General features: G+C 61.6%; 1 protein-coding gene across 1 annotated transcript; it reads right to left on the minus strand.

Moving 5' to 3' along the window:
• Window positions 1–1,662: 1,662 nt before the first annotated feature.
• Window positions 1,663–26,659, minus strand: CARD10 (caspase recruitment domain family member 10). Its single transcript, XM_030320560.1, has 20 exons — window positions 26,425–26,659; window positions 25,402–25,539; window positions 23,378–23,703; window positions 19,155–19,352; window positions 18,088–18,243; window positions 16,863–16,988; window positions 15,610–15,801; window positions 14,268–14,402; window positions 13,809–13,924; window positions 13,212–13,240; window positions 12,624–12,747; window positions 7,836–7,995; window positions 7,295–7,406; window positions 6,616–6,859; window positions 6,349–6,418; window positions 5,191–5,293; window positions 3,622–3,780; window positions 3,411–3,526; window positions 2,793–2,905; window positions 1,663–2,675 (listed from the first exon to the last, which is right to left on the minus strand). Exons 1-20 carry the CDS (start codon window positions 26,657–26,659, stop codon window positions 2,441–2,443), a joined length of 3,087 nt encoding a protein of 1,028 aa, XP_030176420.1. The 3' UTR covers window positions 1,663–2,440.
• Between the last annotated feature and the right edge of the window lie 208 nt (window positions 26,660–26,867).

The raw sequence follows: 26,867 nt of genomic DNA on the forward strand, positions 1-26,867 counted from the left end.
CTGCCCCTCCCCCTGCTCACGCTCTCTCTCAAAAAAAAAAAATGAATGTTAAAAAAAAATTTTTTTAATTGCAATATTTTCTCTCCCCTCGTTCATAGCCCCCCAGACCTATCCTGTTTTGCTATGTTCTCTCCACAGCACTTTTCATCTCCCAACACCCTGTGTATTCTACTTCTCTATTGTCTTTCTCATGAGTATATACAGGGAGTTCTTTTTTCTTCACTGAATCCTCACTGCCTAGAATAGTGCCTGGCACATAGTAGGAGCTCAAGAAATATTCGTTAAACACAAGAAAGTACCAGATGGTTGGTGAATTAGCCTGGGCCTGCTGTGACCCACACCTGCACTGTGGCTGTTGAGGGAGAGGAAAAGAAAATCAACCCTTTGGAATCACCCTCCTGTGGGCTGGCCCCATGCCAAGCCCCTTTCGTGGCCCATCTTCCCAGAACAGCATCTCCGGGGGATGATCCCAGGCTTTGGGCCACACAGACCAAGGTTCAAATCCTGACGGGGCTATTTACTAGCCATGTGACTTCGGTCAAGTTGCTTCACCTCTCTGAACTTTAATTTCATCATTTATAAAGTGGGGACAAAAATAAGACCCGGTGAGGATTAAGGGGTTAGTGGGCTTCTCCACTCCAGTGGAAGGACACCTAACGTGAGACCAGGCAAAGGCAGCTGCCTTACTGAGGTCCTGCAACGTCACCCAGATTCCTACGTCCATAGACCAAGCACTGGGCCAGACACACAGCAAGGAAGTGGGGAGGTTCCTTGACCCAAATGAGCATGATTACCCAGTCTCCACACCCAGGGAGCCACAGGCACCCACCGTCCTGCCACAAGGCAGAGAACACGGCATGACAGAGAAGTCCCAATGCCTGGGAGGATCAAGCAGCCTTCATGGAGACGGTGTCTGAGCCAGGCCTCAAAGGACACTACGATTTAGGCAGCCCCTACCTCTGAACTTGGACTTCCCAGCCTCGGTTCCTACCACTCCCCAGGGGGCCACACTCAATGCATTTTCGGCCTCTGAGACTCTGCTCTGAAGGCTCCTTCCACCTAGTAAACATTCCCCCTGAAATCGCCAGGGGCCGACCCAAGTTCATCACTGTGACAGAGGACGGTCATAGGATGACCAAGGACAGCACTTTGGCACACAGGTCCAGTAAATACTTCTTGAAGAAAGGAATCCCAGACCCTAGGCGTAAGCGGCAGTCCCCGTGGTCATCCTGCTTAGACCATCCTCTCTGGTCCAACTGTCTCAGGGACCTGACTGTGCACGGGGGGGGGGGGGGGGGGGGGGGGGGTTTGCACTTGGCCCCCTGCACTCAGCAGCTGGGCCCCTTAAGCCAAGACCGGACCCTGCTAGGCTTGGTGTCCCCTCTCCAGGGGACCCTCCTTTGATGATCAGACACGGGCAGGGCTGAGCATGGAGATGGCCCGTCTGTGGGGCCCTTCTCCGGTCATTCGGGGGCAGGTAAGGTGATGCCAGCACAGATGGCGGGCGGCTCTGGGATGAGTCAGGAACGAAATCTGACCCTCCCCGTGGGCAAGCAGGGGCCTGAGAGGTGGTTATCAGCCTGATCGGGGGGTGGGGACAAGTCGGGAGCGTGGAGAGGGGGCCCCAGGGCCAGGGAGGCAAGCAAGCAAAAGGCCACCAGCTTCTATGACAAACCGTTTAATGTTACGTCATGTGCAGCTTCTGAGTGAAAAAGGCCCGTTCAGAACTCAACGAGCCATACATTCTGGTGACAGAGCAGCGGCCCTTCTCCCCACCCGTGTGCCTCTGAGAGGTGAGTCACCGCGGGGAGCTGGCGCTGTGAGAACACGGTCCTCGGTGTGCTCCCCAGGAGCACAGGAGTGTCAGTGCCCAAGTGTCACGGGGTGGGGTGGGGCATTTACACGGGAGAGAACCACAGACACACGTGTGACGGGAAGACGCGAGGGGCACGGAGGGCCGGGGACGCCGCGGCGCCCACACGTGGAAGTACACAGCAGAAACGCGAGAGGGGCGGAGGAGGGGGGGGCTGGCGGCGGGCAGGGGCACGCGGGACGAGCTCGGGGCTCCTTGAGCAGAACTGGCTGAGAACCCAGGAGTCCTCAGGTGCCTGCCGTTGAGAACCTGGGCGTGTAAACCTGTGCGGAGTGAGAGCTCAGAAGCTCCGGGTGAGGGAGAGGCTGAGGACGCGGACGCGGGCGGAATCGCGGGGACACGGGGGCACTCGGGAGGCCCAGAGCAGCGAGTACGGGGGCGGGGGGGGGGGGCTCCGCCTTGAGGGCTCCCACAGATCCACTCGGGTGAGAGCCCGCGTGCGAGGGTCCGAGGGTCTAGGAGGGCTCGGGATGGGCCGGGGCCCCAGCTCCACCGCGGACACCGGGGTCCCCGCCGCCGACGGCTTCTGAAGCGGGCCAGGAGGCAGCGGGCATCCGGAGGGGCCCCTCAGGCCTCGCTGCTCCCGCCGATGCTGCTGCCGCTGCCCTGCTCCACCCACACGAGGCGGGCCTGCTCCTGCAGGATGCGGCCGCGCACGACCTTGGCTAGCTCCTCCGAGTGGCCCCACGCGTGGGCCGGCACCCGCACCCAGGAGCAGGGCAGCTCCCAGAGCGCCTGCTCCGAGCTGCGGCACTGCCGAAGCAGCTCCGAGTCCCGGGTGCCCGGCCGGCCCAGCAGACCCCTGCCGGCAGAGGGGACAGGCGGCGGTCAGAGGTGGGGACAGACACCGAGGCGGACGGAGGCGGAGAGACAGGGACCTCCTCAAGGAGGAGGAAACGCTGGCCCCACCCTCCCTCACCTGACGTCCCGGACGTTCTTCTCCGTCACCTCCACGTGGATGACAATGGGGTAGATCTCGTTCTGGACCAGCTCCCGCACGCCCCGTGCGCCCAGCTCCAACAGGCAGTGCTTCTTCTCAGGACACGGAGGCGACATTTCACTCTCAGCCCAGAGACGCTGACCTCCCTGCCCCCACTAGGCTCTCCAGGCACAGCCCCCTACAGGCTCCCGTGTCCCCCACCAGAAGGGCCCTGGCAACGAGGAAAGTACCCCAGGGGAAGGTGGGAGACCTGGGGACACAAGTCACGTGCCCGCTCTGGACCTCAGCCTCGCCATGGACGGGACGGAGCGGACCCCACCAGCACTCCCATGTCTGACAGCCCCCAGCCGGCCCCCAAGGTAGCAGCGAGTCTGGGACGGGACGGACAGGTGAGGTGTACCAGCCCAACACCTCAAAGGGGACCCGCGTTCCACCGCCCCAGCCCCCCATCCACAGGGGAGGAGACAGGCCCGTGGAAGGGACGGGACTCGCCCAGCGGCTCTGCGAGAGAGCGGCTCTGTGAGAGAGCGGCTCAGGCCCACACTCAGACCAGCTCTCTCCCCCAGAGGGGCAGCTCCCCGCCGCCCCAGCACCTACCTTCCCGACAGACTCCTGGATGGTGCGGATCCTGCTGCCCAGCCCCGGGGCGGCAGGCTGGGCCTTGGGGGCTCCCGGTGCTGAGGACGAGCACTGTTCCTCCCCAGAGAGGCTTTCTGCAGAGCGGCGAGAGGCAGGGGTGAAGGGCCCCGTGGGCCCGGCCGCCCGTGGGTGCCGCCCGGCCCTCCCCTCCCCGGGCACCCAGGCTCACCCGCCGGGCACACTTGGAAGTCCAGCCGGGAGCTGGGCAGGTCTAGCAGGTTGCGGATGAGCCGGGGCGCCAGGCACTCAGGCAAGAGCACCACAGGCCGCAGGGCGGACACCAGCAGCGGCCGCACCAGGCTGTAGGGTTTGAGGCTCCGCTCTGGCTCTACGGCAGGGCGGGGGGCAGAGGAGGTGAGGGTGCAGGCAGGGCCCCAGCTCCTCCGTCCTAGGGTGGCCAGCCCCTCGAGCCTCAAAACCCCATCCGCTCTTCTCAAGTCCCCCCCCTTTTTTCCCCCTAAGACCTGCTGCTGTTCCTTTGTGCACATGCACACATGTACACACACACACACACACACACACACACACACACACACGCACACACACACACAGCAGCCCCCTGCAGGAGCCTTGGCCCCAATCCCCCGCCCGCCTCACCTTTGCCCAACCCCAACTCCAGGTCCTTCTCCTCTCAACAGCCAGACAGAGGCTTTAAACCTACAGTCAGATCCCGGAAGTGCCCTGCTTTCAACGTGCCAGTGACCTCCCGCGACCCTCAGGAAAGAGGGCGCATCCCCCACGTGGGTGACCCAGCCCTGCCAGAGCCTAGAGGGGCAGCGAGTCACGTGCCCCAGCACACGGACCGACTGCCTCCAACCACAGGGCCTCTGCGTGACTCGGGGAGGCCAGAGCCCCACCCCGGCAGCTATGGCCCAGTTAGACCCCACGCTCCCCTCAGAGCCCAGGTTACACCTTCCCTGGTCCCCAGATGTGCAGGGCCTCTGGCGTGCGCTCCAAGGCACCCAGCTCTCCTCTATTACACGTGTCACGCTTCAAAATTATGTTTACGGGTACGATGATCTGACTGGCGGGCAGCTGCCTCCCCCTGACCCCCCCCCTGGGGCCATATGCTCCAAGGGGAGGTACCACTGTGTCCCCTGGACCAAGCACACTCTGTGACAGACCTGGCGTCTGGCTCACACTTGCTGTACTCGGTGTTCTGCACGCGCGTCACACACAGCCATACCTCTGTGCCTTTGCACAGCTGTGCCTTGTGCCGGGAACGAACTCCTCTTCATCCCCGAAAACCCCACCTCAGGCAACTTCCCTTCCGGGAAGTCTTCCCTCACCACCGTCTTCTTGCCCCTCGGACCTGCGACTCCCTCCTCCGGGCTCCGCCAACCCCTCCTCCCCGATCTGACCCAAGGCCTCCCCCCTACTGCCTTCCAGACACCCGCTCGGGGATCTCACTGGCACCGGCCGGCACACACACGTGAGAAACACCACTACAACTGCTCCGCCAGACAAGAACAGACCCGGGCCCGCGTGAGCCCCGGGGTCCTACACCCCCACGGTCACACTCGCACACCGGTGCCTCCCCCCAACTGGCTCCCTCAACCCCGGTGGCCCATCTCCCACCAGGGGGAGCCCGTGTCTCAGGCCCCGGATGCCCTGCTCCCCACCGGAAGCCCTTCAACGGGCTCTTGCAGGCAGAATGGACCGCCAGGGCCAAAGGACACCCAGACGTGCACCCTCCCAGACACCAGCACGGGACGTGCCTCTGCAGCTGTGTGCTCACCTGAGCAGGGTTCCATCAGCAGCTGCTCCGGACAATCTCCGGCAGAACCTCCCACGTGCTTGGGCTTCACCAGCCGGAGTTGGTCCAGGGCTCGCTTCTTCAGCTGGGGGGGGAGAGGGGGGCACGGAGAGAGGAGCACCTGAGGGCCCAGCCTGCATCCCACCCTCAGCGGGGAGGAGATGAATGGGACCCCCCCCACCCCGGCAGAGGGGGCCCGGCTGCCCCCTGGGTCAGCCCGAGAGGCCCCCTCCCCGCCAGGCTTTCTCCTGCCCCCACCCGGCCCAGCACAGCCCCCCTCTCCCCAGGCAGCTGAGGGTAACCATCCCTATGGGCCCAGGGAAGCAAGCCTGTGGGAGCCAGTTAGAGCTAGAGGGGCCTTAGGTCTACAGATGGGGAACCTGAGGCCCAGAGACCAGAGCGACCTAATGTCGCCTGAGAGGTAACCTTTGGAACCTCTTCCAATGAATTAGCAACGTGACCCTGGGTACGAAAAAAAAAAAAAAACCAGCACCGACAAATGACAGCACCGATGACACCAGCGGCCAGCAGGGAACGTGACAGACACTGAGCCCCAGATGTCACGAACTCACTGAAGCCTTCTACCCACGAGGCAGGCAACGTAACTTCCCCAGTTTTACAGATGAGGAAACAGAGCCTCAAGGGAGGGTCAGGTGCTTGTCCGAGGTGGCGCGGCGGGCGGGCTGGCTCGTGGCAGAGCTGGGATTCCACCCCAGGCAGTCTGGCTCCAGAGCCCAAGTTCTCAGCCCCTCTGGCCTTCTGAGTGATTTCACTTCTCTGAGCCTCACTTTGCCCGTGTGTAGGGCGGCCGGGGGAGGCTCACCCGGCCCAGCCCCTACCCAGGGATTGGAAGAGGGGGTGTGACTGCCATTCTGTCAAGTGCTGGCCGTGGCCAGGCCTGCTCCTGAGCTGCCTCGTTTAATCCTCTCAACTACCCTGGACAGTGAGCCCTGCCGTTGTCCTGTCTGCTGGGCACGTAGGAGATGATCAACCGTGTCCAGGTGAAGGAGCGGGGTGGGAGCCTCCCTCCTCTCCTCCCCCAGGGCTGTCAGACAACGGAACCTGGCCTCTCCCCCTTTGGACCCCACCCTTGGCAGGCCCTCTCCCCGGACCCTTGCCAGCCCGCCCAGCATTGCTTACATTACTTCGGGGCCCTCGGTGCCGGCTGGAGAGCAGCCCTTTCTCCTGAACTTCTAGGAGCTGCTGGGCTCTGCGGGGTAGGGATGGGGGTGGGGTGGGGTCACATGGTGCATTTGTAGGGAGAAAGGGAGCCCCTCACCTCCTCTCCTCCAGCCCCCTTATCCTGTCCCGGAGGATAGTGAGGGACTGCAGGGGGAGGGGAAAAGCCTCCTATCCTGGTCCTGGCTCCCTGCGGGACCCGCCCCCAGACTCCCGGTTCCGCGTCACCTCTGGTAATTGGGCACAGTGCCCCGGTCCAGGTCCCGCAGCGTAAGGGGGTCAACCCGTGTGCAGAACCACTCCTGCCGCCGCTTGTATGCCGGGTCCACCAGCCGCAGGATCTCCTGGGCTTTCACACACAGGGCATGAGGGTCTGCACGCTCGGGCAGGGTGAGGTTGGCTCGAATATAGAAGGGCTCAGTGCTCAGCCCCTTTGTCCAGGCATCTAGGGCCTCGTGGAACGACTGACAGGCTGGACGTGGGCAGGGCGGGGGCAGGAGGGAAGGCAAGAGGAGGATTAAGTAAGTCAGGGATCGGCCTCGGGCTCCATCACGCCCCTTTCAAGGCCTCAGCTGCCAGAACCCTACCTCCCCCCTCTTAAAGTGAGAGTCTGAGGCCCAGAGAGGACAGGGACCTGCCCGAGGCTACCAAGCCCACTAGGAACAGAACCAGGCCTTGAACCCGGGTCTCTGGACTCCTGTCATGGTAAGCTCCTTACGGAGGAAACAAAGGACAGCCAGCAAGGGCGAACAGTGGGCGAGGGAAGGGCACTGCTGACAGCCAGGCCGCAGCCAGGCCTCGGTTGCCCCACCTGCACCACGGGCTGGACAAGCGCTTTTGTGGGCTCTCAGCTCTGACCTTCTGGGACCCGGGAGTCCCCAGTTCCTCGGCCCTTGGCCAGACTTACCCTTGAAGTCCATCAGGAAGGGGAGTGTGGACGCCTGGCTCCAGAGCAAGGTTCTCTGCTGGGCCTCACCTTCCAGGCCTGCCCCCTCCAGGCCAGCAGCCTCTGCCCTTGGCTGGGAAAGAAACCCAGGCAGGCAGGGAAGGAAGGAAGTAAGCTTCCCAGGCCACCGCAGCCCTGGGGCTGAAGGGAGACTGGGGTGGTGGTGACATATCCCGGTAATTCAGATACCCCACCTCACAGGGCACCTAGCCAATCAGATCCTTCCCCCATCAACAGGCATCATCCTCACCCAGGGTGTCTGTTCTTTTCCATGCTTAAGGGTGGGGATCCGTCCAGCCGCTGCCCAGTCAGATTTAGTTTACTGCTGGCTGAGGCAGGCCAGCCTGGGTGTCATCTCTGAGCCTGCCTCTGCTTTGGGTCAACCCCCAGAAACTCCGCCCAGTGACCTAGACCCGCCAATCAGAGGGCATCCAGCCCCAGCTAATGCATTGGCTCCACCCCCAACTCAGAGGGACGGGGCGGGGGGGGGGGGGGTCCTCACCTCTCTCGGCTCCCCCCTGGCAGACCCTGGCCCAGAGAGCACCCTCCGCACCACGGCCCCAGACCAGCTGTCCCCAAGGAATGACAGGCCGTCTGGGCCCTTGTCCTGGGGCTCAGGCCCCCCCGGGGGGCTCCGGCAAGACACTCGGATGGCCAGAGACCTGGGAAGAGAGAAGGGAACCAGGAATTAGAGTTCAGTCAGTATTTCGACTCAGTGCGACATTCCCAGGAGAACCACAGCAATTCCCCAACCGAGCCATGACTCTCACCAACCCCCCCCCCAACTCACCCCAGGGCCATTGCACCCGCTGTGCCTGCCGCCTGGAATGCCCTTCCCCCTCTCTTCTGCCTGGCAGATTCTGCTCATCCTTCAAAGCTCAGTTCCAAAGCAACCTCTCCCTCCCCGACCCCTGCACGAGGTTGAGGCGAAGCTTCCTGCAGGATCGCACCCTCTGCGCTTGCCCAGAAAGAACACCCTCAGGACCAGCCCACCGTCGTGCTCAGCTCTGGGTCCCCAGCCCCAAACACAGCGTCCGGCACATGGCAGATGACAAATAAAAGCTCGTTATGCTCACAGTTTAGCGGGGAAGGTCACCGTTAGGACACAACACAGACCAGAGATGGCTACAGGCGGCCGTGGGAGCACCGAGGGGTGCGGCTTCCCAGAGGAAGAGGCAGCGGGGCTACCCGGCGGTGACGAATAGAGGCGCTTCAGGAATAGACAGAGAAGAAGGTGGTGCTCCAGGCTGAAGGGCTGGCAGGGGCAGAGGTGTGGAGGACAGAATACAGGATGTGCGGAAGGATTTAATAACAACAGTAATAACAGCGGCAGCAAATGCTTACCGAGTGCTCCCCGTGTGCCAGAAACCATGCTAAGCGCTTTGCCCTAATTAGCTAATTGAACATCATGGGAAACAGCTCCCAGAAAAGGCAAGCTGGAGCCAGCCTGTGGAGGGCACACAAGGAAGGCGTCTCGCCTTCCTCTTGTGGGCAGTGGAAACCACTGACAGTTAAGACAAAGAGTCACCCAGATCCCCATCGTGGCGGGGTTCTTCCTGTCCCTGGATGAGAACCTGTGAGGCCCTGCGGCCGGCGCAGACACAGCCACCTGAAATTCCCTTCTGTGAGCCCCCCTGGCCGGAGGATTAGGGAAGAGAGGAGGCCAGAGTCCGCAGGGGAGAAGCCCAAGCGTCCCCCACCATCGCCCGCCTCCCCACCCACCCTGGCAACTGCTGCCCACGCAGCCACACTGCCCCCTGCTGTCCGCCCAGGGTGGGCAAGGCTATAAGGACTTCAACACCGTCTGCGCGCATGTGGAGGGGGGGAATCTTTGGCCCCAGGAGCCTTTCTCGGCTTCCACCCTCTCAGTCAAAACAAACAGCCACGCCCACGGGGCTGTGACGGGACACGGGTGCCAGCCTACCTTCGTAGGCTCCCCCGGCCCGGGGAAGGTCCAGGTTGCGTTGATGGGCCAGGGCAGAGATGGGTGGCCCGAAGCTGGGCCTGGCCATGCTGCCCCCTGGCTGGAGAAACACAGTCCCACTCCAGACCCCAGCCTTAACTGTGCCCTAGATGTGGACGAGCGAGCTGGCCGCTTGATTCTGTCACCACATCCATAAAGCCAGGACAATGAGGACACTGTCTCCCACCGTGGGTGTGAGGGTCGGACCAACGTAAAGATGATGCAGGTGGAGGTGGAGACCAGAGGCCTCCAGGAAACCTCCAACTGCAGGCCTGGCCCCTAAGAGGGTTGTGAAATTCACAAGGTCACGGCCAGCGCAGTGTTTTATCGGAACAGAACAGAAAACGCACACCAGCCTCCCCTCAAGTAAACCCAACTCTCGTCTCGTGATCCTTTTGTTCCGGGCGCGTGTCCTGAGTTTCTGTCAGGTGGGGTACGGTCAGGGGTCTCTGAGAAAAGTGGCACTTGCAGGGACTCCGGGGCCAGACGGCCTGGCTGCGTAGCCTGTGGTCCTCAAGAGCCCCATCGGCCTCCGCCTCCCTCATCGTACGTACGACTCAGGGAATTAAGCGTGGGACGCTCTTAGAACCGTGCCACGTTAACTAGGTGCCCAAGAGAGGTTACACAGCTACTGTTACCAGGGGTGACTCAGAAAAGTCACCTCTCCGTGGCCGGCAGTTCCCCCACCTGTTTCGAAGCCACAGACAACCAAGCATCAGGGCTCCCCCAGGAGGCAGCCCACCAGGCAGCCTGCACTCAGCCCTTCCTGGTACCAGCTGATCGGCCCCCTGCCCCCTACCCCCTGCCCTGGCACACCAGCCCCACCCCCAGCCCCGCCATTCACCCCAAGTTTTCAGGCTCTCCCTGCCAACCTGGCTCAGGCACCGCCTCCTTCAGGACACCCTTGCCCACCTTCCTGAGGAACCCAGTGGCTTCTCTGGGCCTCCAGAGTCCCCCTGGGGAAGGGGGGAGAGCCTGCCTGGCAGCTCCCAGGTCCAGTTGGGGCCAGGTCCAGTTGGGTCCCTCTCAGCACCAGGCCTCAGCAGACAAGTGGATGAGGGAAAAGAGAGGAACACAAGGCCAAGGGGGGTGGGGGGCAGTCCAATCTCTGGACTCCTGGGTCTCTAGCAACACAGTCTGAGTGACCGGGGGGCAGGCCCTGCCAGGGAGACTCGCACTGACCCTCCCCTAGTGACCCTCACCCAGCACTCGCCCCTCAGCGCCCCACTTGCATTCTCTGGCCCTTCCTCACTATCTCTCCCACCTGTCCGTCTGTCCGTCCAGCCCTCAGCCCGCCCCAGCAACCCCTGCCCTGCCCCAAGGCCCTAGGAGCCCAGAAGGGCAGGGGAGGCCAGACCGCTGCAAAGGCCCAGCGCACGGTGAGGTCGCACCACGAGCAGGAGCTGAAAGCAGCTTAGCCAGAAGGAAGGTCCATCGGAATCCCCAACTCCACCACCCAGTGGCCTTGGGACAAATTCCCGACTCTCCCTGGGCCTCCTTCTGGTCATCTGCATCATGAGGCTAAAAACACCAGCCTTGCCGGGCTACTCGGGGAACCTAAGCAACAGCAGCGATAAAAACAGCAAAGAGCTAACACTGCCACTCACTCTGAGCCGGGCACTGTTCAAAACACCCTAAGGGGAACACCCGAAGCCCGTGACAACCCCATTTTACAGAGCAGGAAACCGAGGCCCTGGGGAATTTAGTGACCTGCCCCAAGCCCCTCTGTAGCAAGTGACAGGGCTCCAGTGTCATGTTCTTTCCCACTGTGCTCTGTGCGGGGACACTGCCCCAGGACGCACGCAGGCACCACCCCACGCACCAGCCAGGCTCTCCCTACCCCCACACCGCATCTGTCCACATCTTGCTGTCTCAGTCCCCCGTCCCTGCCCCCGCCCCAGTGTGTGTCCTCCCTCCAGCTCCCTCCTGCCCAGGAACTGCAGAGGTGGCCCCATGATCACACGGAGGGGGGGGCAGGGACTGGGCCAGAACCTCCTGCTCCGGTGCCCCCTGGACAGCAGCCAGGACCCCTGCTGCAGGCTGAACCGAGCTGGAGGAAGGGCCGAGGCAGGCAGGAAGGGAGGCGCCTCCACCCCTTCCCCTAGAAGCACGTCCTGCACAGGGAGAAACAATGTCGTGCTGGCCCCGCTGCCGGAGGGCTAGAGTGGGGGCAGGGGCCTGGACCTGGGCCTGGTCAAGCTGCTTCAGGCCCCTGGTCCTGCTCTGCCCCTATTTCTCGGGTGACCTGCCCTCTGTATCCAGCACCCCCGCGTTGCGGCTGTCGACATTCAGTGCTCCCCAGGCCCCTTCCCCAAACGCAAACCTGCTGAGGTCACTGTGGGTCTTAGCCCTGGCACTTTCCAGCTGTGTGACCTCAGGCAAGTCGCTCAACCTCTCTGAGCCTCAGCTTTCTCCTCTATAAAACAGGGATATAATCATAACACCCACCTCCCAGGACGGAGAGAACACCGTGAGGCAGCCAGCAGCCGGCCTCGCGTTTAGCCATAGCCACATCTTGCTGTATTTCCCAGCGGGCACAAGCCGAAGTCCACACTCTCCCGCCTGACTCACACGGCCAGCCTGACTCATGAAGCCCGCCCTGGCCCCCTCCCCCTCCGGCTCCAGTCACCGCCAAGCTCCGGGCCATCCCTGGACAGCCTCTGCCCTCTGCTCTTCCCCACTCACCCAGCTGCCCTCCCTATCTGGAGTTCGAAGTGCACATTCTCAACTCATCTATCGCCCGCCCTCCTGGGACCCACCCGCGAGCCTGACCGGGGAGGTCACTCGTCACCGAACACTGACAGAACCTCAACGCATGCTGGGCCCGTCTGCTTCACGACTCCTGTCACGGGCCTGTGGCCAGCCCGGCGGCGGGGCTCCCACCCCACCCACAGCGCGAAGCCTTGCAGGGAGGCTCGGTCCTGCTGGGGGCTCAGCGCCGGGAGGACAACAAGCAGGGGGGGGGGGTACGAGTAACAACTACCATTTACTGAGCACCTACTTAACAGCTGGCAAAGCAGGGTGCTTTACTGACACGAGTCCTGAACCCCCAAACACCCCCACGCAGAAGAGATCACTGACCACCTTCAGCAGATGAGGAAATACGGAGGCGCCGAGAGGGGAAGTGACCAGCCCGTCACCCAGACGATAAGCAGCAGTGACGGGATTTGAATGCCAGGTGTCTAAACGCCCGAACATTCTATGGTTGCCTGAGGCTAAAGCTGAGCTACTGCTCCCTCCCACCCCCTCGCCCTGCTCCAGCGGTCTGACACCACCCCCACCCAGCCCCGCCTGGCCCAGCTCTACCACCCCAGGCAGCCGCAGTACCTGTTGAGGAGATCCAGACCACAGCCTCTGGCCAGGAGGCCATCCGACTTCCCAAAAGGCCACACGCTATCAGAGGACGAGGACGAGGAGAGACCAGGAGACCAGGGCTTAAGCGTCACACTCCCTGGGTGGGAAGAAAGAAGGAGGTTCCGGGGCTCCAGACCAAGCAACCAGGCCAAGCCGGGGCCCGTGAGAAGGGGGCGAGGTGCTCGAGCCCAGGGCCTTCCCAGGACCTTGGCAGGTTTGACACCCCAGGAACACACTGCACCCACTGGGCTCGGGGCTGGGCCGGGGCCAAGGTGACCCTTCGGTTCCCTGGGAGGGGCTGGAGGGAGGGCCGGGACTGAGGAGCCGGTACAGTGAAGCCAGGCCCAGGAGAGAGGAGCAGGCCGGGGCAACGGGTGAGCGGCGTGGCCCAACTCCCCAGGGGCCTCCGGGGCACAGCCGCCCTGCCCGGTCAGGGCACGGGGTGGGGGGCCTCAGGAAGGGGGGTGCAGGCAAGGGCAGAGCAGGCAGCACAGACCTCAGGTGGGCTAAAAAGCCACCCCGGCAATGAGCCCTCCCCACGGAGTCCCTGAGGGCCATTACCTGTGATGTCCGACATACTGCTGAAGGACCTGGGGGGAGGAGGGCAGGGGAGGCAGGAGCTGAGGCACAGGGGGCATTCTGCCCCCGTCCCTCCTCCCCTGCCGCCTGGCCACCAAGAGGTCCTGCCGCCCCCAAGCACAGGTAGGCTACAGCCAAGGCAGGGGTCCCAGGCACCGGGCACTTGGGCCAACCAGCTCCCCTAAACTCACAGGGCGAGAAGCTAACGGTCCGACCTCTGCCCCACGCCCCTCCCCCTAGAGTGCCCTGGCCCTGAATGCCACCCCCTCCTGGAAGCCTCCCTGGACTTCTCACCCCTCATCTCACCCCTGCTTTCTGCCTCTGTCATTCGTGGCTCCCACGTCTGCTCCCATACCAGACTGTGACTTCATCACCCCCCCCCCCGCCCCCGACCTGGGTCATGGCCATGACTCTGCGGACCCGGGTCCCCGGAGCCCCGGCCATTTAAAGGCGGTAAGGGGAGGTGCCCACCTAGCTCCGATGCTGGTGCTGGCGCTAGGGATTCTGGGATTTGGCTGCTTTCAGAAACGGCAACAGCATCTCCCTGAGCCTCTATTGCTGTCTCCCCATCCTGCTTACCTCTTAGGGGGTGCGGGGTCCTCCTCACGCTGCCGGCGGAGGATGGAACCGGCACTCGGGGGGAAGGGCAGGATGGAGAGCCGATTGATCTCCTTCTCGCTATCTGTGGCCTCCTCCTGCCAACGCCACGACAGAGCCTGGGTCACCTCCGATCCGCCTCCCCCACCTCAACGCACCTACTTTGTGCCCATTCCCCAGATGACAAGTAGGGCCCGGGGTGGAGGCGTGGGCTCTGCACGAGTACAGTGGGGATCCCATGGCTCCTGGCACCCAGGCCTAGCGCGGAGCTGGCTCTGGGCGAGCTTAAGTAGGGGACTTGGCCTTCATGGGCCTCGGTGTCCTGAGAAGTGGGCCTGTCGGCGAACTGGAAAGCACCCACAGGTCGGTAATGACATTACACGAATGCTGTCAGCATCCGCACCCCACCCCCGACACGCTCAGGGAGGGCAGGTGTCTTACCGAGGTGTGGGGCTCAGATCCCCCCATGACGGCTGCTTCCCCAGCTGCTTCCGGGCCTCCCAGCAGCGGGGGGAACTCGCTGAGGCTCCAGGTACTGCTCAGGTTGGAGCACAGGGAATGGGAAGAGGCACAAGCCTGGCAACAGAAGGGGGAGGGAGGAGGTGAGCGGTGCAGGGCGAGGGCCAGCACCGGGGACCCGGCAGAGAATGAGACGGCTGGATCCCTGCTCTCATGGAGCTCACAGCCCAGCAGAGACCGACCATAAACACACAGGCAGATTAAGGAAACAACCCCAAACTGCCAAGAGACCAGGGAAGGAAGGTGCCTAGTGTGGGGAAGGCACTCCCAAGGGCCCTCCCAGCCTGGGGGCATCAGAGCACTCTCCGGAGAAAGTGTGGTTTGAGCTGAGGACTCAACGATAAGTAGGTGTTAAGCAGATAAAGTTGGGGAGGATGGTCTAGGCAGCTGGAATGGTATGTGCAAAGGCCCCGAGGCAGGACTGTGACACAGTCCAGGAATTAAAAGACTGTGACCCAGAGAACAAGGCTAGAGGTAGGAAGGGGCCCAGCCTTCAGGCCTCCAGGGCCTGATAAGGGGTCTGGTCTTTACCTAACAGCAAAAAAGCCACTGAGGATCTTAAAAAGTGACAAATGACAGATTCATGCTTCCTTTGTTCTATTCCTCCAGGCTCCATGCATCAAATGCTTGGCCTAGGGATCATCTTCAAGCAAACCCAAGAGAGGAAAAGGCAGAGCTCCTAACAGAGGTCCAAGGACTCCTATCTGGTTGACAAGGGGTGCTGGCTGGCTGTATGAACTTGGGCAAGCCCCTGACCCTCTCTGACTATACAGTGAGGGAACTGAACTAGCTGGTCTCTGAGCGGCCTTCAGGCCTCATGCAGCCGGGCTTCTCCAAGAATGTCCAAAAGCAAACTTGAAACCATTCTTTTTTCTTTTCTTTTCTTTTCTTTTTTTAACTTCAAACTATCCCTAGTGCCCCAGGAGCAACCCCAGAAACTCGGAGACCCTTTCCTGTCCCCTGACGCACCGACCCACACCCACCCCAGTTGAAAGTTCCACCAGGCCTGCATATTCTCCGTCCTGCCCGGGAGCTCCCTCCAAGACCAGCATGCTCTTGACCCAGGGCGAGGGCTCCAGCCAGGACGCACACATTGCCTCCTGGAACCTGCATCTTCCCAAGCCCAGCTGAGGGATCCCAGGGGGTCCCACCCCCCAGACTGAGGTCTCCCACCAGGTCCTGCTTGTTCCCAGCCCCGGCCAAGAGCTCCTGCCAGGATCCCAGCATTCCCACCGGCACTCTCGTGCTCCTGCCCCCTGCTCACCTTGAGGCAGGAGCCCCCCTGGACCCGCTGCAGCTGCGCCTCCAGCAGGGCCTTGGCACCCTCCAGGCTGGTGAGCGCGGTCAGCAGCTCGTCGCGCTCGGCCTCCAGGCCCCGCACCTGCTTGCGGTACTGGTCCTTCTCGATGAGGCTCTGTGAGTACTGCAGCTGGATCCGGTCACGGCTCTGGATGGCCTGGGGAAAGCGGCCAGAGAGGGAGGGTGCAGGGGCCGCCCTGACCCAACCGTCCTGCCCTCTCGGACAGGGGCGGCACAAGACCAGCCGCTAACGTTTATCAAGCGCTTCCTGGGCGCCGGGCCCTGTGCTAAATGTCAGGCCGCCCACTCAATCTTGGCACCAGCTTTCCACCGTGGAGATGCTCTTTGTCCTCATTTGACAGACAGCCCGGCCAGCGGGCACAGAGCTGGGATCCAGAGTCAGGTCCAGGCTCTTACTGTCTCCCAAGAGCAACGGAAGCCTCTTCTGGGAAACGTCCTGTGTGCCTCGGCCTTTACTCACAGCATGCCAGCCTCCGGGGGAACCAGGGTTCAAACCCAGCCCACTCCACCCAAAGCGCTTTTCCCCACCAGGAAGACCAGGGTCCCTGGGAGCTGGGCCATGGCCGGGACCTGCCACCCAATGTCTCAAAAGGGGCGGGAGCCAGAGATGGTGCAGATTCCGGGGTCCCCCCCCCCTCCGGACCACCTGGGTCACCTGCACCTTCACCCGACCCAGCAGGGGGCCCCGAGGCCCATTCTAACATGTAGACTTCCACTCCTCTAGTAGGATTCGAACTTGGTGCAAGGACAGCACCTCCCGCCCTTCCCCCCCCGCGCGGGGAGCCCCGTACAAGGAGGGCCGGTGACCTGGAGGAAATAGCTCACCCTGTGGCCTCAGGAGGCGAAGGCCGTGGCACCCAGGGCCCGCGAGCCACAACTTCGGTGAATTTCCTTCACCGGCAAATATTTGCAAGCACCGCCCTGTGTAGGCCTTGCCCTCGACGTGAAGGGAACAAGGGCTCCGGAGGCGATGGGTGCCGGGACCCCCTCTCCTCGACCAGGAGCTGGGGTGAGGCAGGTGTGTTGGGGGGTGCGAGGTGGGGGGGGAAGGTTGGCCTGAGTGCTTCCGGTACCTCGGCCCACTCGCCCCGCCTAAACCCAATCAGCGCTCCGGGCCGGGCGGAAGTCTCCGGCTACGGTTCTGGCCCCGCCCACTCCCCCTGTCTCCCGGGTGGGAGAAGCGGTGGCCGCCCTCACCTGGTCGCGCTCCTTCTCCACCTCCTCCAGCTGGGCCAGGACAGTGGCCATGCGGTGCTTGTACAGATCACAGTCCTTCTGCAGCGCGCGGTGCTTCAGCCTCAGGTCCTCCATCTCCTGCAAGTACTGCGGGGCCGGGAGGGGGCAGGGCGGGGCGTGCCCGGCTCAGACCACAGGCCTGGGCCCCCCCCCACCCACGGGCAAGCTCACCAGCAGGTGCCCGGCGGGTCCAGGGAGAGAGGCCTGAGCCTCAATAACAAGCGCCCCACCTCCCTTGGCTGAGTGGCCTGGGCCACCGACCGACTTCACCACCCCGGGCCTCAGTTGCCCAACATGTAAAACGGGGGCGACCATAACAATGGTACCTTCCCAGCCAACCTCGGCCTCCCCATTTATCTTTTTTTTTTTTAACGTTTATTTATTTTTGAGATAGAGCGTGAATCGGGGAGGAGCAGAGAGAGAGAGAGAGAGAGAGAGAGAGAGAGAATCCGAAGCAGGCTCCAGGCTCTGAGCCATCAGCACAGAGCCTGACGCGGGGCTCGAACCCTCAAACTGTGAGATCGTGACCTGCGCCGAAGTCAGACGCTCAACCGACTGAGCCACCGAGGCGCCCCTCGGCCTCCCCATTTAAACTGCAATCTGCCCCCTCCCCCTGCTGCTCTCCTTCCTGCACAGCACTTATCACCCTCCGCTACGTGAAGTAACGGACCCGGGATCGTGTGAGCAGACTGCCGTTGGTCTCCCCTCCTAGGATTTAGCCTCCGCAGGAGCAGAAGCCTTTGTTCTGTTCGCTAATGACCTCAATATTTGAGAACAGACGAGGGGCGCCTGGGTGGCGCAGTCGGTTAAGCGTCCGACTTCAGCCAGGTCACGATCTCACGGTCCGTGAGTTCGAGCCCCGCGTCGGGCTCTGGGCTGATGGCTCGGAGCCTGGAGCCTGTTTCCGATTCTGTGTCTCCCTCTCTCTCTGCCCCTCCCCCGTTCATGCTCTGTCTCTCTCTGCCCCCAAAAATAAATGAACGTTGAAAAAAAAAAAAAAAAAAATTTGAGAACAGACGAGTGCTCCTTTCTTAGCCCAGTAGGCACCTGGCGCACAGTAGATGTCAGAGAAGGTGATGCCCACCCTCCCCCCTGCTCTCCCCAGGAGCCGGTCTGTGAGCAAGGAGGAAGCGGGAACCGGGCAGGGACCGGGCAGGGGTAGGGTAGGGCGTGAGGTAGACGCTACCTTGTCCCGCAGCTCCTCGGCCCACTGCAGCTCCCCCTGTACGGCGTGCAGCTTCTGACACAGCTCCTGCCTGCTGTCCTGTGCCTCCCGCCAGTCATGCTCCAGGATGTCTAGGAGGATGCGCTCCGAGCCCGGGGCCCCCAGCCTGCTGGCCTCCTGAGGGTCATAGTTCAGAGGCCGCCTCAAGCTCCGGCCCAGGGCCCACCTTGACTGTGGCAGGAGGGAGGGGGACACACAGCCCTCGCCCCCGCCCCCTCAGGCCCGCCCCACTAGCTCTGCCACCGTGGCCACGGGCCTTGACCTCTCTGGACCTCCCTTTCCCAGTCTGTGGAGGAGGTGTGGCCCACAGCCCTGCACCCTCGAGGGAACATCTGGGGTGGAAATGAAGTGAATGAGGACGTGCCTGCACAAGTTGGCCCGGATCTTATTCCTAAACAAGAACCAGGCCCGCTCGCTCTCGCTCCGGCCCCCGGCCAGACCGCCCAGGGCAGCAGATGGGTGCCTTTTCCAAAGCCTAGCCCCACCCCTCTGACACTGGTTCCTCACGGGGGCTGAGCCTGGCCCAGGCAGGTGGCCCACGGGCCCGAGATCCAGCCCACAGAGCCACACCCCAGCTGGGCACCCCGACCCTGTGGGAGTCCTGGCTCCCATCCCCCACTTCCGGTGTGGAGCACCGGCCAGGCAATAGGCCCGCTGACTGGCCGGGGGCCACCCAAGCCAGCCCCAGGGCCATCCAGACCTCAGGGGTCTGAATCTTTCCAGGGTCACAGGCTCCTCTACAAGTCTGAGGAAAGCTGGGGGCCTCTCCCCAGAAAAACGTTCACACGCAAAATCAGGTGCACCGTTTCGGGGAGTTCGGAGACCTCCTGGGGTCACCCACGGGCCCCAGCCCAAACACCCGGGGAGGGCCCAGCGCTGAGAGCCCTCCGCTCAGAGCTGGAGACAAGAGGCTAGCCGGGGTTCCGCCTCTGGTTCTAGAATCCTCGTTCTCCAGGTCTCAGGAGGATGGGTGAGCGGCAGGCGGTCTGACCCCCCCCCCCTCCACTCCCCCTCGCCACCCCTCACACCTGCGGCAGACCCTCCTGGAGCTCCTGGAGCGACGCCGTCAGTCGCTGGTTCTCCGCGCGCAGCTCCGAGACCAGGTCCACGCCGTCTGTCTCCTTGTCCTTCTCCTTGTCCTCGGACCCGGGGAGCGGCCCCCTGGCCCTCCGCAACAGGGTGCACTCCTCCTCCAGCCGGCTCACCTTGAGCTTGAGCTGATCCACCTGGGGCCCAAGACATGGGTCAGCCCAAGGAGGGACAAGGCCCAGGGAGGGGCCACCGGCAAGGCCATGGGGAGAGGCTCTGCTCTCTTGACTCCTGGTGCCTCTGGGGTTCCCTGAGCAGCTGGGGCTGGGCTGGGCTGTCCCCGGGGAATCTGCTGCCAGGACTTTCCGGTGGGTGTCCTCCATCCGGCTCGTCTGCCCCACAGCTGGGACACAGAGCACAGGCAATTCAGCCCAGTGCCAGCACGACGGAGGAGGAGGGCCACGCCAGCAATCGGGGGAGCCGGGGTCCAGGCCTGGCGCTGCCTCTATCCCAGCATGACCTGGGCAAGTCGTGGCCCCTCTCAGTGCCTCAATCTCCTCACCAGTAAGATGGGCCCCTTTGATCCCCCTGTTCCACATCCTACCTCCCAAAGTCACTGTAAAACTCCACAAAGACGGGGGGAGGGGGAGGCACCTGGCTGGCTCAGTTTAAGTCATGATCTCGATTTCAGTTTAGGTCACGATCTCACGGTTCTTGAGTTTGAGCCCCGCATCGGACCCTGCTGACAGCGTGGAGCCTGCTCGGGATTCCCTCTCCCTCTCTCTGCCCCTGCCCCACTGGCACAGCCCCGCGTGTGTCTCTGTGTGTGTGTGGCACACACGTGCTCTTCGCTCTCTCTCTCTCTCCCTCTCAAAGTAAATTTAAAACATTCATGGGACGCCTGGGTGGCTCAGTAGGTTAAGCGCCCAACTTCGGCTCAGATCACGATCTCACCGTTGTGGGTTCGAGCCCCGCGTCAGGCTCTGTGCTGACAGCTCAGAACCTGGAGCCTGCTTCGGATTCTGTGTCTCCCTCTCTGCTCCGCCCATGCTCGCGCCCTGTCTCTCTCTCTCTCTCTCTTTTAAAAGTAAATACACGTTTAAAAAAAGTTCAAAAAAAAAAACCATTAAAAAAAAAAGAATTCAACAAGACGGTAGGTGGGTAGAGGCCTTCAAACCACCAGAGGCTGCCTCCAGAGCTGCCAGGGGTGTGACAGTGGCTGTCTTCCCGGAGCCCCAACCTGCCACCAGTTTAGTGTGTGCAGCCAGAAGCCGGCCCGGGGTGGGCGGCGGACGGCCGTGTGGTGGCCTGGCAGAGAGGGCTGCATGGGCAGCTGCTGGATTATCGGTGCACTTGGCCAGAGCTCCTTTCCACGTGGGGTCTGAGGCGTCTGGACGGTGACAAGAGCAGCAGCAGGTGGCAAGCCGCAAAAGGAAGTCACCGTTGGGATAAGGGCACGATGACCTCTGGTCCCCCGCGCAGGCGTGTCAACGTCTGGTGCCCCGGGAGTGCCCCGGCCTCGCTTGGAAAATGGCTTGCAGCCCCCCCCCCCCCCCCCCCGAGCGCCAGGCAATGCCACGCCCCCCCCACAGACACACACACACACACACACACACACACACACACCCCCCATGAGGGGCTGGATGCCGGGTCAAGCAGCTGTACTCCTCCTCCACAAAGGACTCAGAAAGAAATTCATGACTCTCACATTCCTTTCCCCTCACAAAACACGCTTTGTGAACCGCCAGAGAAAGACAGCTAGTTCCAAGGGCCAAGTGTGGTCACACCCTCTCCAGCGAACTGCGGCCACACACCGCGGCCTCCGGCCTGACCCGCGGCCAGCAGGCGCCCCTGATGAGCTCAGAGGACGGAGCCCTGGGGAGTCTCCCGCCCCCCACCCCCTCCCCGAGCACCAGGAAGCAGGGATACATTTAATCCCGGTGTACAAACTCACTTAGCACAAAATTATAGCGTTCGGTCCTTAAGTTGATGTTGTTCAGAAATACCAGCTCATTAAATTTGCACCTTATAAAACACAGTATTAAATCCCAGCCGCCACACACCTGCCCCGGGAGGGGGGAGGGAGGGGGAGGCAACCCAAGCGGCCAAGACAGGCACCTTCAGCTGTTCTGTTCGTTTCCACCTGCAATACCTCTGTTAATTCTGGGGCAGAAAAGCTCCAAAAAGTTCAGGCAAATGTACGGTAGCTACGTCCAAAGAAAATCTTATCTGTTCATCGGAATTCAGCCCTGACCCTCTGGCCCCTAAACTAGGGAAAAGCAGTCCCTATCTGGCAGGTGGCAGATTACCTGCGCCCCCCCCCCCCGAGGGGGCCATGCTAACACGCACCTGCAGCCAACGTGCAGATACACGGAGGCACCTCTTGAACCTCTTCTCCAACCCTCAACCGCACCCCAGGGGATCCCAGACAGCTGTGCACACACAGGACGTCCCCCCCCCCGCCCCAGTCACAGGCACACGTCTGCCACTTCAAGGGACCCAACCCAACGGTGACACAGGCCACGCCCCTCCTGACGCTGCTGGACCGGTGGCCGTCACACTTTCCTCTCTGAGAAGCAGAACTTTCTTCTAGGAAAACCTCACAGCAAACCCCACATCCATGTCAGAGGAAGCAGACGCAGTGAAGCGTGGGGGGAGCCTAGGCCACCCTCTTCACTCCTCGGATCCTGGGAAATGCTCCAGCCAGCCTCTCCGTGCCTCAGTTTCCTCATCCAGAAACGGAGACAAGAGCGGCGTGCCCCCCCCCCCGCCCCGTCCCAAGAGAGTTACTGAAAAAGTAACGGAGTTGGTACAGGGCCAACGCTGAGGACTGAGCCCGGAGACTGGAGGTGCCGAACCACTCCTAGGGCATCCTCGTCCGTGACCTCCCGCCAGGATAAGGCAACCGGGGGCGCCCTGCAAGTGCCAGCCTTTCCTCAATCTGCCAACAGTCAGAGGCCTCAGCTGGCCCATCTCGTGCTAAACACCAAGCAGACCCTCAGACGACCGCCTCCCAGCCACCTCACCTCACACCCTCCCATCGGCCACCTGCACCCTTAAGCGGGCCTGGCTGCCTTTCAACCTGTGGCCTCGATGCCTCCGACCAGGATTCTCCTCCCCAAACGTCCACCCACCAGCATGCACGGCCACGGGCTCTGGTGCAATAAGGCACCGGCACCTCCCGCCTGCCACCCTCCGTCCCCGGGTAGCCACCACCTGCAGCATCACGGCGACAGCTGAGGCTCACAGATCGGGGGGCTTCAAATCACACAGTCAGAACCCACCCCAGGGAACCTCGTACGGTACTGTTGGGAGAGAGCTAACCGTGTGCCGTTGGCACCTGTTAAATCCTCCACGAGCACGAACTCAGGAAGTCCTCTGGACAACTCCCTGAAGCAATAAAACACCGGCTTTACCCCCTCCGCTAAGCCCCAGGAAGGAAGCAAGAGAGCGAGGCTTGGTTTCTCAGCCCCCTCACCCGCCGCTCAGGGGGGACTGGTGAGCTCTCACCTGGATGGGAGCAGGCAGCAAGCAGAGCATTAGGGGCCGGAGGCCAGCCCCAGTGCCAGGCGGACCCGTGCAAAGCCAGGCTGTGCCGCTTCCGGGCTTTGTGACCTTGAGCAAGGGCCTCCACGCTCCAAGCCTCAGTGTGTATGTTTCAAAACGAAATCGCACACAGCGGGGGACGCGACGCGTGTAAACTGCGTGGCGCGGAGCAGCGCTTAGTGCCATCAGCGACTGATGACGATACGGGTTGGAACACCAACAGCACCAGGCACTCAGTGCGTCTAGAACCCTGGGTCTTCAACTCACGGAACCGTCATTAACCAAGGCTTCTTCACCTCGGCCCTTGCTGGTATCTGGGGCTAGATAATTCTCGGGTGTGGGGGCCGTCCTGGTTAGCAGCGTCCCGGGGCTCCACTAACACACTCCTAGTCGCGACAACCAAAAACGTTTCCAGACGCGGCCACACGTTCCCAGGGGAGGGCAGAATCACCCCTGGTTGACAGCCACCACCATGACCCGATGAAAGAAACGCTACCAACATCCCCATGACGCAGATGGGAAAACGGAGGCACGGGACGGTGAAGGGACCGGCCCCGTTGTCCGACGGCTGGCACACGGTGGCTCGGGGACACACGCCGGGTGCCGCAGTGCCGTCATTGTTTTTGCAAAGGTTGCCCCCTCCCCACTCTACCCTGCCCACCTCCCCAGGGCCTACCGCCAGCTGCAAGTCCCGGCTGCGCAGCACGGCTGAGTTCTTCTCCTCGCTGAGCTGTGCCAGGCGCATGGCGATCATGTAGTTCTCGTCCTTGAGCCGCAGCAGCTCCAGGCTGCCCGCCTCCCAGTCCTCCCGCAGCCGCTGGCAGCGTTCCTGTGTCTGCTGTTGCTCCCGCAGCCGCTGCTGCAGTCCGGCCCGCTCCTCCTCCAGCATCCGACCGCGAGCTTGCAGTTGCTGTTCCCGCTGCAGCTGGCTCTTGCGAGCCTCCCGCAGCCGTCGCACCTCCGTCATCAGGAACTGGGTCAGGCCCTCGGGCCCCTCCTCATCTGCCAGGGACGGGGGAGAGAAAAGTCAGGGCAAGCAGATAAAAATCCAGCGGGACGGCAGCCTGCGCAGAAGAACCCAAACCACAAAAACACGAGGCGGAGACTCGGGCATGTAGCTTGATAACTTTGGAGCGGAGAAGGCCTTCCTAAAGAAGGTACAGAATCTAGAACCTGGAAAAGAGAAATTGGACAAGTCCATACAAAAGTCTGTTGAAGATCTGAACAGTGAAAGATGTAACAAAGAAGTTAAAAGACAGACAGCAGAACGGGAGAAAGTACAACCAATATAACAGAGAAGTGGGAGCCACGATATATAAAGAGCTCCTACAAATCAATAAGAGCTATAACAGAGAAAATGGACAAATCCATATAAAAAAAAATGTTAAGCTCCCAACCATGACAAATATAACAAAAAAAAAGTTAAAACGTAAGAAGTAGAGCAGGTGAAAACATAACAAACGCAGCAAAGGATTCAGAGCCACGATATATAAAGAGCTCCTACAAATCAATAAGAAAAAGCAAACAAATACATGAGGAACAACCATTAATAGGCAAGTTCCAAAACAAAATCGGTTCATACACAAAGGAAAATATGTCCCAACTCACCAGCAATAATAATCATAATGGTGACAATAACAGCCACTAACATTTAGCTTCATTCTTTGTGCTAAAGAAATTAATTTAGTTAACCGCATGACAACATTATGAGGTAGGTACTGCTATTACATCCACTTTAAAGACAAAAACACTGGGGCGCCTGGGTGGCCCAGTCGGTTAAGCATCTGACTTCGGCTCAGGTCATGCTCTCACACTCCATGAGCTCGAGCCCCGCGTCGGGCTCTGGGCTGACAGCTCGGAGCCTGGAGCCTGCTTCCGATTCTGTGTCTCCCTCTCTCTGACCCTCCCCTGTTCATGCTCTCTTTTTCTCTGTCTCAAAAATAAATAAACGTTAAAAAAAAATGATAAAATAAAATAAAGACAACAACACCGAAGCACAGAAAGGTCAAGTCATTTGCCCAAGGTTTACTAACTAGTAAGCTGTGAATTACGTGTCTCAATGAAGTACAAGTTTAAAATAATAAGGTATTATTTTTGACATATCAGAATTGGCCAAGGTGTTTTTAGATGATCCCCAGGATTCATGACGGTAGAGCAAAATGTGCACTCATACACTGGTGGCGGGATGAACATCGATTTCACACTTAAAATACATAGGAGTCTTTGAGAAATTTTCCTTCCCAGATCCTCTCCTCCTGAGACACCCGTTTGCACAAACGTGCACACAGAAAAGATGCTCCTGGGGGCACCCGGGTGGCTCAGTCAGTCAAGCATCCAACTTCGGCTCAGGTCATAATCTGATGGTTTCAGGAGCTCAAGTCCCGTGTCAGGCTCCGTGCACTGACTGCACAGAGCCTGCTTGGGATTCCCTCCCTCTCCCTCTCTCTCTCCCTCTCTCTCTGACCCTTCCCCACTCGCACCCTGCCTCTCTCAAAAAAATAAAAAATGAAAGTATTCGGGCTTTGAGTTCAGACTAAATGGATTTGAATCCCAACTTGGGCAAGCTGCTTCAGGTCGCCCCGTGCCTCGGTTTCCCTATCTGTTCAACGGGAATAATGAGAGTGCCTCCCGACAGGGATGGGAGTAAGGAAACTCTGTACTGGTGTCCGAGGCGACAGCACCTGTCGCGGACCCACTCACCGAGGATCATGGAGCAGCGCTGGGCAGGTTCCTGGCCCGTGAGCAGCGTGAAGTGCTCGGGGTAGTAGAACTCCAAGGCTTCCAGAAAGGCCTCATATCCCCTCTTGCCGCGGCAGCGCAAGATGTCCATCAGGCGCCCTGGGGAGTGGCAGGGGATACCCAGGGGTCAAGGTCAGGACTTTCCCCAGTGCCTAGCCACTTCCTCCCCCTCTCCCTCCCCAATGCTCCGGGGCCCACGTTCCCCAGACTTTTTATTTCCCCAGATTTTTGAGTCAGTGACACACACAGGGGCCTGTCTCGACACATCGGAGGGGAGAGCCTGTCTGCCACAGCCAGGAAAGCCAGGACCCTCCCGCCAGGGTACCTGTGCTGCACCAGCTTCCCAACCCCCAGCCTACCCCCACCCCACCCCCACACACAGATACAGGGCCAGCGAACACTCCCTGCCTTTTCAATGGCACAGAGGAGTCCCCTCCATCCCCAAACGCAAAGTAATACGCTGTGTTTCTCCCACCCGCCAAGGCCTGAAATGCCACCATTAGACCCTCATCCCTTTGCCAGCTCTGGTTCAAGGACACAACCCTGTGGGAGAGGGCAGCCTCACAAAGCTGTGACGGGTCTCGAGCACTTAGGGGGAAATAACTCTCCAAGGAATGCCTGGCACACGGCAGGAGAGGGCAGAGAGAACCCAAGAGATCAAAGGGCACAAGAAAGATGCCGTGTCCATCCACTAGGTCCCAGATCTAGACTGCGGCTGGCAACCACAATCCAAGTTCCCTGCTCCAGAGCGGGCCCAGGAAGCGGGAGGCAACTGCAAGGCAGACAAAACCCAGATGCCCGTCTGGGCACCAAAGATCCGCTGGGTCGTGATGGTGGTTCAGGCGGAGGCGGGATGGGGGGGCACCAGAACCCCCTGGCCTCCGGCTCCAAGGCTCCGTGCGCCGCGCTCGGAGGACAGTCAGCCCGGGCGGGGACGGGGGGGGGGGGGGGAAGGCCCGACCCCACGCGCCCCCCGCGGCTCACCGGTGCGGTTGACGCGGCACGGGAAGCGGTAGGTGCTCAGCACCTCCTCCTCGTCCTGCTCGTCGATGACCCGGCACTGGCGCAGATACGGCGTCAGCTTGGCCGGGTTGAGGGCGCGGGTCAGCCGGTGCCGGACGCCCTCGATCCGCTCCCACAGAGCGTCCTCCTCCGCCTCGGACCCCGAGCCGGCCCCGGCCTCGTCCTCCGCCTCGCCAGCCTCGGCCCCGCCCGGCATGGCCGCGTCCTCGGGGTCTGCGGGCCGGAGGCGCGAGGGGGCCGATCAGCAGGGTCGCCCACGGGCGGGGGTGCGCCGGCCGATCCCCGCCTCGGGGGCGTCGCCCGCGGGACCGGCCGCCCGGCCCGCCCGCCCCGCGCCCCCGGGACTCACCCCGCACGCCGCCGCCGCCTCGGGCTCCCGGCTCCGCGCTCGGGCGGCGGCTCCG

The sequence above is a fragment of the Lynx canadensis genome, chromosome B4 (assembly GCF_007474595.2).
Source record: "Lynx canadensis isolate LIC74 chromosome B4, mLynCan4.pri.v2, whole genome shotgun sequence".
In the NCBI taxonomy this organism is placed as follows: Eukaryota; Metazoa; Chordata; class Mammalia; order Carnivora; family Felidae; genus Lynx; species Lynx canadensis.